Here is a 14033-nt window from a genome sequence, read left to right as displayed (position 1 = left end):
ATTATTTAAATCAAATTAAAATGTCCAAGTTATAATAAAAATTTATCTAAGGATACATGACCATAACTATACAGTACTGACATATCATATAGGAGTCTCACACACCCTTTAAGAATGTGTTTCTGCTGTAGAATTTCGTAACATTTGTATCGTGACAACAGTGGATATTATTCACGTTTTGGAATAATTATGAAAATGTTTTATAGTTATTATATATTATTATTATATATTTATATTACCAAGGTCCTCTCATTGGGGGAGGGGAAGAGTGTAGAAATGTTAGAATTGGAAAAGAGGGCCGTTGAAAATTTCAACTTAAAATGAATCTGTAATGAGAATAATTTATAATAATATTATGTATACTGAATAATTTTGATATTTTAGGCTCTAGATTAACCATTGATTAAATATCTTTCTGGAAATTATGGTGTTTGGGACGACACGGTCGCTTCACGCTTGTATAATTGGTTGTATTTTATTATTGAAAGTTTTGTATCGAGCATAAAAATAAAAAATAAAAAACGATTAGTATAGAGGCCTGGTTTCTGCCCCCTTATATCGTGATTAATAAAGTGTTAGTTAAACGATTACAATTTTTCTGCTGGAGAATTTTTTCTTCTAATTCTGTCAATTCCGCGTACTTAAATAAATTGTATTCTAGTTTAACAGCTCAGATCATTTAAATATAATACCTTTTATGTAATATCTATGATGATGAATGTAAAAGTATAAATAAGTACTCAAATTTTATCAATAATAATAATTATTGTTTCGTAGTGGCAGTTGGTCACTGGAACGTTTTAATAATAATTTTTTAATGGTTCGGATATCTCATTTTAGCCATGGAGAAAGAGTTCTGTGTCCTATACATGATGTGTGATTTTCACTTTTCACTAAAATTTCCTGTCTGACTAAACACCGACTAACAATATTAATTTGCCGAAGATACATTGTTCTTTATATTGTATTTTTGGTACCTAGAGTAGGTAGTTTATATATATTTACCGACTCTCAATTCCTCAGTAAATCACTGTTTCAATAACTAGACTCTATGTAATGTGTAAACAATTTTTATTTTAGACCATATTGATGTTGGTGCATTTGTCACTGCAGTATCCACATCAGTTTGTATGTTTGTGTGTTGTTATTTTTTTAACCTGTTCATTGATTACTTAAAATCAGTTTCACGAGAAAATTGGATTTTCCAGCTAGAATACAGGTAGAAAACTCTATTTTAGATTCTGAGCTGAGCGAGGAATGTATTGGTTTTATGTTCATTTCTTCTTCTTTTTGTTTTTGTTTTTTATTTTGTAAACACTTTTTCTCCCTCTAAACTTGTTCAGAAGTATCAAGTGTAGCATCTTTTCTGAAAGGTTATGTTCTCGAGCTAGTAATTTAGATAGGTCATTTTTCGATTTTCGAAACGGTACTCGAAATAAAAGCGGATAAAAGAGAAAAACGTACGATTTCACGATTTTATAATATTAAATAATTACGGACGACGTTTTCTACTAGAAATATTGCTTCAAATGAAAAATGACAACAGATATTTTTTGATGTATTTTTAATATTGTTTCTCACGGTTTAATTTTCAAAAATTTTTAGCCATTTTTGAGCTATTTATAGACATTTTAATTTTTGGAGTTTTTTGTTGTGATTCGGTTAAAAAAAATTGTAAGACCTTGAAATTTGAGTTGTTTACTTATATTACCATGGTAAAATTTTCAAAGCACTTGAGCGGCTATTTTCTTTTTAAATCTAAGATTTGAAAATTTTTAATAATCTATAATATATCCTTGACAGATAAACCGTCTCCGCTCAGAATCGTTTTTCGTATACTGTATACGGTGTACAATGATATAATATAATTTAATTCAAATTTAATTCCATCCATTACAGTAACCCACTTGTAACCTACTGTACAGCAGAGTGATATCCATGACTTACCCGCTTATTATATTTACTCCTGCTAACGTGTGTTGGAAAAGAAATACAACAGCTATGTGTATATAGTATGTGTCAATAGAGTACAAAATACTATTTTAATGTAACCTCATATAATGTTCACTCCTGTTAAAATCACTCCAATACTCCATTAACAAAAGTGTTTGATGCGAAAACCAACATTTCAATATATTTTTCCTTTTCGATGAGTTATTCGTTCAAAGCTTGTTCATTCCGTTTATAAGGGTTTATAATGTTTATATCATGATATTGTATAGTACATAGAAACTGATTGGCGGTTTTGCTCTATATTATTAATTTACTAGGTACTGTAAGTACGCCACAGCAACGAATAGCTGCTGACATAATATTATGAATGCGTATTACTTCGTTTTTTCCTTGATAATTTTAGTGTTAGTTATTGATGTCTGTGTTGAAATGCTTACATTATTTATATGAATACATACGCTTAAATCCATTCAAATCCGATAATGTTCTAAGTGGTTTTTAAAAAAAATCTTTTTGGTGAATAAGAACGACACTATAATATAACGATATTAAAGGACAATCACAAGATTTGACGTATATGACAATGTTTGTTACACATGATGACAACAATTTTCCAAGGAATGAAACACTAGAATGAAATTTTTGATACATTTTCGCACACCAAAAAAATTCTCTTTATTTCTTATCAAATGCATTAATAAGCAAGGAAAATGGCACTTTTTAATTTAATTTATTTTAACTTGTGGACATTTTAATACTTAAAATAATCTTGTTTTTTTGTTTTTTTTTTCAAATACTAATAATACTAAAAATTCAAATATAAATACAAGTATTACAATAATACCATCCTAATTTAGTATTGAAAAATATCCAGTTTTAGTATTCTATAAAATATAAATTAATATTTCCATTAGAAAATAACCATAAAACACATTAATTACAAGAAAATAAAAAGTTTTAAAGAGTTTCTTTGATTTAAATTCCAATGTTATATTTTGTTTGTCATACTACTTGTTATATCAATATATTTCAAAAGAATACTCATGAGTTTATATTTTAGCTATAGCTCAAGTGTTATCAACACTTCTACCTAAATATTATTTTCATACTTTAAATTATTGCTTACGTATTAAAAAAAAAATTGTTATATACTTTATCTTAAACAACACGATGCTTCATAGTATTATCATGTAATTATTATGAAAATTATGAAATTTATATAATTATATGACTTAGGTATTTGTTTATAGACCATAGAGCGGATAGCGGTTTTTAATTAAAAATAATTAATAATATCGTTATTAATATAAACGTGTATATGAGTATTGGTGTTGTGAGTTTTTTTTTAGTTCTATTATGACTGGCACTTATTATTTATACATATTGCTGAACTATTTGTACTATAATAATTTTATTCGATAGCAAGTTATCTATAAATATTACATTACTATTCATTTATCTATCATAATATTTATTACTAAATACTTAAGTTTATATTTTGGTATACATTATACATAAAACCATTTGAAGCATACACGACTATATCTGTATACCTTAGCCAAATAAAATAAAATATATGCATTTGAACCCAAACGTAACTTAAACATGGATCATACTATAGTGGTTATGTATCGGAATAGAATAATGTGTTAGGTTGAATTTGATAATGTCAATATTATATTATTGTTCAAGTGACCAGCTGATTGAAAGTCTTGCACTAAACTCAACTAATATTGGAAGCGTTAATAATATCAGATGTCTATACACCGTACCACATACACATATATAACCGCGTATTCTCATTGCATTCCGAAAAATATTAATCGATGAACACGAAATATCGTATAAAACAAACAAAAAATGTACGGTCGAATAGAATCGAATCTCTAGTGCAGTTTTAAATGTGTTTGGTCAAAATCATACAAGGAAATAGAATGTATACTGGTTGCTATAATTGTAAGTCCATAAATCAGAACCGATAAATTTAAATCTAATGAAATAATGACGGATGGATGTTGGAAACTTACTTGTTGATAATCCCCGTACTTCGTCTGGTAATCGAACACGAATAAATACGAGTTCCTGCGATTGGCTGAATGGAGATCTGCCGTGTTGATCACGGGTGCTACGACTTGGGCGTCGGACAGGGCTTCCAAAGTCTCGTCTCTGATGTTCACCGGATGTTGTACCGGTCTGTCCCAGTCGGTGTATTCATTTACGATGGTCGCCAATATTTCCGTCAAATGGTACCTTCGAGAAAAAAAACAACGTGAGCATCACGATTTCGTGATAACTGACGACGGAGCGTTGAAAATCCTCACTTGTACGTGTTTTTGACGTAAGTCTTAAGAATTTTAGTCCTCCGATCGGCTTCTATACCGTATTGGACATCGTCGCCGGTAAATGCGAAAAACGATTCGGCCCGCACTACGCCCAACATCAGATCGAATCTAGACAACCTGGAAAGCAACCGTTGCCGGGCCGACGGATTAGTAAGAATAGCTGGCCCGAATCCGTTAGCCAAAACCAATTCCTTTGGATCCTCTGGAGGTCTACCGGGTCCATTATCTTGACCGTCTAAAACGAAAAAAAAAAGGTTATTTTCGTTAGAAATATACGTGAATCGGTGGCATTAGTTTATCAACAAGTATTAAATGAAACTATATTTGTAATAATGCCCAATACAATTTTCTACATGTGTTACAATACCTATTTTTATAAATACAAATTAAAACAAAAATGTCATATAGGTAATAAGGTAATAGATTCGAGTTTATTAAAATCAAAGTAAAGCATAATAACTTAACATGATATATTATTATATTAATATGCTCTGTAATGTAGAAAAATAACGCGTAATCATAGTGTGTTCATTTTAAATGTTGATAAGAGACTTTTTTATTTGTTACCTATTATCTTATTCAATCTTTTCAACTAAAACTGTAACTTTTTCTACGAAATATATTGTCCATTATTCATCATGCTGATTAAAAACGTTTATATTAAACTAAATTTTCTTCAAGAATTTAATATAATTTTCATAACAAAATTATTTCGATTTTTCACTTAGGCGCTCATCCTATTTTCTTCGAAGTTAATATTATTAAGAAATAATATGTTTATGATTATTAGTTTCATCATATTTAATATGATATGAATAGTTTTCGCTGAATGTTGATAAATGTCTGCCACGACCTACTAGTTATAACAGTCGACAAAAATCGGTAAATGGCTTATATAATATATGGATGGATTGTTTGGCTGATGTAATACACTCATCACACACACGTAGTTTTAATAAAATATTATTATCTGATCGTTGTGAATTATTATTTTTATTTAGGTTATTTTTACCACAATAGTATCCGATAATATCACAGTATTTTTTAGTATTGTATTGATACCCGAATTACAAGCTATTTTGTACATAAAATATATTCTTTCTAGTGTTTGCGCGTGATTTTTTTTAAACTTCTATTTTTGTTACTATATAATATTCTTGGGCACACATTTTTCAAAATATTTAATATTATAACCTTAGGTGTGAACCACCAAATTATTTACGTAGTAGATTCTCTTTAACAGGGGGTGGAAACCTGTGGATCTAGAGTAGCATGTGGCTATTGTAATTTATGGCTCTTTGAAAAATGCATCAATACATCGAGACCTGTAAAATATAAATTTTACTAAAAAAAGTTGGGAAAATACTACAACAACGACTAAAAAAATAGGTTGTTTGGTTCTAGGACCTAACAACTTTTCCGGATCTCTAGACGTCATAGATTTGTAAAATTTAAAAAAAAGACTCTTTCCTACGAAAAGGTTCCTGACTCCTGTAGTTCTATAATCATAATCGCTTACCATATTTTATTATAATTCATATAGGTAACTATATACTATATTTATCTCATGCAAAAATCAACAAATAATGATATTGTTATGTATTTTTTTTCCAAGTGTGGTGCAATTCATTATTTTAATTTTGCGAGTATCTAGTAGCTATTATAACATATACAGTGAAAACTCTCTATAACGAATCTGAAGGGACCATGTGATTTCTTTCGTTATTAAGAGTTTTCATAATTAATAGGTTTTAAATCAAACCAATTATTATAAGTTAACTTAATGTTATTTACGTAATATAGAGTGTTTTGTTGTAACGAATTTCGTTATAAAGAGTTTTCACTGTATTTTGTATTTTATTTCACCAGTAAGATCATATTATATTGTAATTATTATTTCTTGTCAGGCCATCAGATATTTAGTTATTAATGCTATTATATATATATATATATATATATATATTAATGCTTTAACCAGTTCAGTAAACTTATTTGTTGCTGTGATATTTTTATATTTTTATATCTTAAATTATCAAAAATTATTAAGTATACAGGATTACTTTATGACTAATCACATACTAATTGTTCATAGTATATTATAGATAAGTAGATACACACTAACACATTTACATATATAAAGTATTATATACCCTATTCCATTATGTACCTCGTCAGTATTTGTCGAAAATCCCGACATTGCTGATTTCAACTGATACAACTACATTTACCTCACACACACTTCACACTCACACATCCTAATATTTTACCAGTCGGTCTGTAGTGGTAAATGAGTACCAATAGAGCAAAGTATGCAATGATTATATGAATAGAAACAACCTTAAACCTGGTCTTAAACAATAAAAACAAAAGTGTATTACTTTTACTTTTTTTATTATTATTTATGACGTGAAAACGATTTTTATTATTTTCAATGATATAATAAACAAGTTACAAAAGTCAGTGACACTGATCAAACTTTAATGATTTAGTCGGTTACACGGAAGTCAACCGGAAATCAGTGTAGACGAAAGATTTATAAATACTTGAAGGTGTCGCAATGGAATCGCTCATTTCTAGAGACGGGAGTAAAGGGTTGATGACTCATTGCCACCGAATTGCCAGAAAAACACGAGTTAATCTAACACAGGAAACTGTAAGTTATGGAATCTGATGAATAAATGAATATGAAAATCAGAGTGAAAATTCAATAACGATTGGAGTAGTAAGGATGTAAAGAATTATTCATGAAAGGTTTGCACTTTGTTTCTTGTCATTATTGTTGTCACTTGCGATATTTTTTATTTATATTTTGGAATCACAATTATATACAAACAACATAATATGATAAGTAGTCCGGAATTAAATGTCATTCTAAAGAAATACATTAAGGTAAACAATGTACAAAAAACAGTTTATGAAAATTGATTTTCGGTCACGCGGAAACAACAAAAGACTCGATTTATTAGCGAACAATGTATCAATCAACTGATAAATCAAATCATAACCATAGTATTATTATGTAGCTGATATGAATGTAAAAAAAGTAAAAATAATATTATTTTTAAGATAAATAATGAACACCCACCCACCCACACAAACACACACTTATTAGCTAGGATTAAAAACAATAGTGGAAAGAAAAAAATATAACGATAATATTGGCGGACAACTGTAGAGTGTTAAGTCACACTCGCGGCGACTTACTATGTGAATATCAAATGCAACCTAAAAGGATAAAATTATAATATACACGTGCACCGTCAGCGAGATTGTTAATAAACTAGGTCGTCTAAAAGTTGTTTGGCAATATTATACATTCGGATATGGTGTATGATAATAATATACTGCTTAACGAGTTTGTATAATGCAATTCGGCCAAATTTCACGCGTGTTAAGGCCAACGTTACGCAGACGCCATATCCGAAATTACGCTTTGTTTGAACTTGTAAACAGCGTATCAGGTTTAATTTATCACGTAATCGCAGCGGTAGATTGTAGATATACGATAGAATATTGTAGATGACTACAGGCCCGAGAGGGTGTGGTATCATGTGGTAACATTGTACACACAGACATAGTTCAATAAATTTCTTCTCCTTATTATTCACACACCCGTCGCGGGGGGGGGGATTACTGTAACAGCCAAACGTTATTGTTAACGAAAATTAGACGAAAATAGAGTATCATAAAAATACATCCTGCACGGTGGTGCAACCGAATCGGAGGGGGGGGGGGGTCGTCATCACAGCGGGAATAATTTTATTTTCCGTTAGAGTGAGGACGTGGGTATGACGGAAAACATTCGATCATCTATTTCAGGATTTGACTTTGGTGGACAATAACAACACCGTATGGGGTCCAGTGTCGTTCACATAATATACCATGGGCATAATATAATATAAGTCAAGACCGTACAAAAAATAAATCATAGGTACTCGCACTCACGCTTTCACCCCTTCCTACCCGAAATTGTATCCATTTATTCGCATAAAAATCCGTTTATTCAAAACTCTGTGCTCTACAAACCAATCCCATTTATTCAGGGCGATCTAACCGAAACCTCTCCGGGCCCATTAGCATGAACGATAAGTGCCCTCCCAGGATAAACAAAACCTTGTTGAGATCGTCGCACTTTGGATTAAGTTCCCATTGGAAACCAATACTCTCCGGGCGGCTGGCAGCGATATAGAGGATTTTCGTTTCCGGTGTATTATTTTTATTTTTTCACTATCGTTATTGTCCTTATCCTTTTTCTGGTGACCTAAGATCGAGATGAATGTAAATTTGTATCCGAAGCAATTAGCGCACGTTTGTCCATGACGACCATACATATTGACTGGAAATAATGACGACTGAGTTAACTATTATTATTTAACTTTTTTCGTATTTCCGCATTAATGACTTTCAAACATTTCATGCCTGTAAAACAACGTTTTTTTTTATGTTCGCGTAATGATTCATCATAGCGTGTTAAAAATACACATTTTTAAAAATGACTTAAAAAAAGTTTCAACGCATTGCGGACTTCATTTGATTACAAAACAGATACGGTTGGCTGAGTTGTAAGTTGTTATTTAATACGGCTTCACCTGGTTTTGGCAATTTAAGCATCTTAATTTTTCATCCACTAAAGTTATTCACAAATTTAAATCATTATGAATGTATAATTTCAAAGCCTACAATATATATTATATATATATATTACTTATTACTAAAGTAAGAAAACCCTGATATTATTTTTTTATGATACAGTGAAAATTTAGATTTCATTATTTCTTATAAATTTTATACTATAAACTTATTTTATTTATTCGTTTGTTATGGACATAAGTCTAAATGCAAAACATAACTGTAGTCATAAGAAATTACTAAATAACTTTTTTTTTTTATTATTGGGGGTTGAGGCTTCGACAACAAGGGCCATTAGCCTGTGGAACTGTTGGGGAGGGAATTTTTGGTTCTGATAATCGTGGATGTTTTGGCAGAATTTTGAATTGGCACCCATAGGTTTCTGCCATGCCCGGGTAGGGGGGCGGCCTCTCTTTCCAGATAGCATAAACTGCCCAGAATGCGATGCCTGCCCAAGACCAGAATTCGAAACAGCGACGGTGCGCGTCGCAACCGACGCCTTAATCCACACGACCACTACACTACCCCTACCCTCCCAAAAAAAAATAACTTTTTTATTAAAGCGACATCGAATAGAACAAAAGAAGATGCAATAAAATAACAATAATAATTACTTCATATTAACAATGTATATCAAAGAAAAAAATTAATATTAACATAATATAATTAATATAAATTATTGTTTCCTTTTAAATTCTGTTATTTTGTGTATTTATAAAAGTGCAGAAAACCATGAACTTTGACGACAATTTAGATTAAAAATTAAAAAATATAATATTTTAGTTTTATATGTATGTTGAAAAAAATGTACCTAATTGAAAATATCTATGCATAATTAATACCATTATGTCGAAACAAGTTTAGTATTATTACGTATAGTATATTTTAATATAATTTATAAAATTATTTTCAGTGAATACGTGAACTGTGATATCGTAGTACACATTTGATAAAATATGTTATGCTTTTGATAGATTTGAATTTAAAGTTTATTTCAAGTTTTGAAATTTATATGGGTTTTAGATAAATTTATAAATAAATAACACAAATTTTGTAAATTTTACTTCACAGATTTCTATCTTAAACGTAACTATAATGTAAAATCGTTTAAATTGCTGTAACGGTACTTAAAAATTTTAAATTTTAAAGTAAAATTTAAATTCACGTAGAAAAATATTTACAAGAAGTATATTTTCATAATTTCATTATATTATCATTACAATCACACATGAACTATATTCTGTAGGTGACAACTAAACAACACTACACTTCAAGATCTTTGACTTACGTTTACAGTATAAATTCAAATGTCTCTAGTGACAACAGCTTTGTTTGTAGGTATTTTATTGAAAATTAATAAATTAAAAAAATATTCACCACTATAGTAGATGAATTATTATAAAATTATAAAATGATGTGTATACGTTGTGTACAACTAACAAAACTAGGTACCTAACATATCTAGGTTTAGTTTTTAAATTATTGTTATTATTTTTTAAATATTAAAAAATATTATAATTAATATCAAACAGCTTTAGTAATTTATTCCTAGAAATATCCGTACAGTTTAATTTCTGAAATTTTTCATTATAGAGTCGAAGTATAAGTATAATTTATTTTACTCACTTGATTGGACGTTGAGCCTGCTTGACTCCGCAGCAGTACCAACGTCGATAATAACCCCATCCACGCTGGGCCCAAACGCAGTGGTGAACTCGGGTACTTGGAGCTGTGCGTTCAACAACTGATCCAGTGGTGCGTCACGCAGACAGTTGAGCAGGTGTAAGTGTTGTAAGTCAGGCGAACAGTTGACCAATTTGGCCACTTGATGACCGTAGTACACAGGGTCTCTGACCAGAGATAGAGGACTTAGTGGAGAACCACTGAGCAGTATGGCTCGATGGAATAACACTGCAAACATAAAACGCGAGGAAAAAATTATAAATAAAATTTAATATGATACAATAGATATTACAATCATGGGCGTGTCTTATATAGTATATACATATGACTGAAAATCGTCGTTTTGGGTCGTGACATTTTCGCTTTCTCAAACCATTGATTTCCGATGAAAAAAAATGATGATGTTAACCGTAGAAAAATCTCATTCAAACTATTATAAATTGCCATTACATACTAGTATTATTACGTTCGGTTCGAAATTTTGTTTTTATGTGATCATTTGTGTGGTAATTTGAAACATATAGCTATAACGTTTCCAAATTCCATTGAAGATGATTTTTGCTCCTAATGGCTTTTCTGAGATAATTATTTTGGAAATTAATGAAGCAAAATATTTTATGGGTAAAAATAACGAAAACGTGACCTACATATTATTATTATTATTATTCTCGTATTGAGATGGTATTTTGTGGGCTCGTATAAATCGGTCTGTTCCCCTTCCCACGCGTTAGGTACGTATGTTATTGCAATAGGCTAATTAAAACCAAAATTACAGACAATTAATAAAGATTTTCTTTGGGTCTTATATTTTATACTGTAGTCGAATTAAATAATAATTATCAAATCACGTTTAATGATTATCAATAATATAATATATTACAATTTTAATTTTAATTACACTCGTGTTGTTGGAACATTGTGGTTTTGTACACCTACTAATACTGCTAATTAATTATTTTATATTTCTATTATACATGGTTTTACACAGATTGAGAACATTTTGTAAAATTATACGAGGGCGAAATAAGAATCAGTTATAAATTAATATACTTTTATATTTTATTTTTGAAAATAAATTATAAATTTACTTTAAAACTTATAATATTGAAGTATGTTGAGATAATATTACCTAAGTATTAAATAAGTTTTTGAATTTACTGATCTAGTGCACATTATCCATTACACTTATTATTACTTTTAAAGAACATTATGATTGTTTAAATTCCTGAAAGACGAATAAAATGTTAGCATAATTGTTGTAAAAAAATAAGCATTTATATTTTTATACCTCAAACATTTTAACACACAAATATTAGTACCAGACTGAGAAGTTTGAACAATATTATATAAAAATTAAGTAAAACTTTAAGAAAAAATATATTTAACGTAAATGCTATGTACAATATAATTACTGATTTTTAACAATGAAACAATATTACAAAGTATTTCATTGTATTGCTTTGTTGTAATGTACATATTATAATACCTATTGTGTATAGTACAATGGATTATTTGTAGAAACTGATCACAGATGATTATTTTCCTTATTAGATTTCACGAGTCAAAAGGAAACTTATAACTGTCGTTTTATTGTATTTTTTCATCCCTTATTTTATGACATCGTGTTTATGTTAAAATTCAAGATGTATTCACTCGATAAATTGTATGATATTTTTTGAGTTTAGAGTGTCTAAAAGCGATGAACGAAATTTAAGAAGACAGTTGATGGGTAAGTAATTTATTATGCTCGGCGATCTTTGTTGTTGTATGTGGTTTATAGGTGACTGGTGGATACATATTATATAGAACCTGAAAATTGATTATTTCTTTTCTTTATATAAGTACCGTATAATGCGTATCATAATAATATCATCCATGCCGTCACTATTTAGAAACAAATTTAGATTATGAATTAAAGTTAAGTTAATGCATGTGCTCTCTGTGATGATATACAGTTTGTGAAAAAATAAGAATGATAATATATATAAAAATAGTTACACAATGTATAATATAGTTAATCGTTGATACAATCTTAATACAAATCGGAATTTAAATGTTTGTCTAAGATTTTCAACGGCCACACACCAAAACGAAGTATAATGATACATAAATAGGTACCTAAAGAATTGGTTTTATTTATAATTTATTTTTTTTGTTCATAATATACATATACGTATGATGATGCGTACATGACGTTTTCAGTTATTTGGTTTGAGGATTTAAAATATATAAAATAGTATTCTTTCACATGGATTTCAAACAATTACCACGATTATTGATAGGTAATCGATTAAGTTTGTTTTTCACTTACTATACCTAGAGTGATCTCGTACTTTTTTCTGACACGAAAATTCCTAACACTAAAAGGTCAAATCAAAACCAATAATTATTTTTAAGTTTCAATTCATTGTTAGCTGATATAAGCTGTATATATATGAAATGAATAATATGAGAAAAAAAGATATAGTTACAAGGATTCTGCCAGATTGATTAAAAAATTAGTAAATATATACGATTAGTCATATAACTTGTAAATTAGTTTTAGCTACATTAAATCTTATACTAATATCTAATATCGTTTATTTTCTATATGTTTTTTTTTTCAATTAAATTATTTTTACTATTGTCATTGAATATTTTGTGTTTGATTTTTATTTCTGCTAGTTTTGGTAGTAAACCATGCCGGTTCATACATTACAGTATCATGTAATATGGAGATTAACTTGATTCTGCTAACTGTCATTTACTGAATGAAAAGCAATTTTCAAAACATCAAAGAAGAATTCTGTCAACATTATGTATTTTAATATTTAATGCAATTTTGGTGTAATTAATGATGGTATAATATTATGTCATATTATTGGATAATTCTATAAATTAATTTTCTTATAAAAATAGTGAAGTCTAATAAAACATTATTTTGTATGGTAAATATTTTAATTATAAATGTTTATTTAGTTGAAAATTTTAATTCTGTATAGACAACAATAAAAACAAAATTAGTGTGGCGCAGTCACTAATGTATTAATAATTTATTTAGTGTGTTTTGTCTTCATAAACTAAAATAACAAGCAATGACGGTTGTACAGTTATTATTCATTTAGGTACCTATTTAGAAATTTAATTTTTTCAAATACCAGAATACCAATACTATTTTACATGATTTTGAACTAATTGGAATCTTCAACCAGTTTAATTATAACATAAATCTTTTATTATAATTAGTTCGTAATTGCTTATTTAGAGTTACTACATGCACATATTATACAGCTTGTAAATTATCTTTATCGTATGCGAATTTCTGTTAAATTTTCGAAATTGAATAATTTTATGGCAAAAATTTAAAACTAATCATAAATAGTACGTACACTTTCTATATAAGACTTCTAAAAATGATTTTAATTGGAAAATAAATCAAATAAAATT

The 14033-nt window shown here is 28.9% G+C and overlaps 1 protein-coding gene across 2 annotated transcripts in view; it reads right to left on the bottom strand.

Moving 5' to 3' along the window:
- Positions 1-14033, bottom strand: part of LOC107164705 (neuroligin-4, X-linked-like) — a 335483-nt gene that overhangs the window by 64320 nt on the left and 257130 nt on the right. For both annotated transcript variants that reach the window (XM_089222854.1, XM_089222855.1), the window contains exons 5-7: positions 10551-10835; positions 4275-4530; positions 3981-4203 (exon numbers count right to left, since the gene is read on the bottom strand). In XM_089222854.1, coding sequence (XP_089078980.1) covers positions 3981-4203; positions 4275-4530; positions 10551-10835 — 764 coding nt within the window. The remainder of the gene's footprint in view (positions 1-3980; positions 4204-4274; positions 4531-10550; positions 10836-14033) is intronic.

Source organism: Diuraphis noxia, unplaced genomic scaffold (genome assembly GCF_037042655.1).
Source record: "Diuraphis noxia isolate RWA-SAM2 unplaced genomic scaffold, SU_Dnox_SAM2 contig0003, whole genome shotgun sequence".
Lineage (NCBI taxonomy): Eukaryota > Metazoa > Arthropoda > Insecta > Hemiptera > Aphididae > Diuraphis > Diuraphis noxia.
The sequence above is the reverse complement of the archived record's forward strand: the minus strand, read 5'-3'. Positions and strand labels throughout refer to the sequence as shown.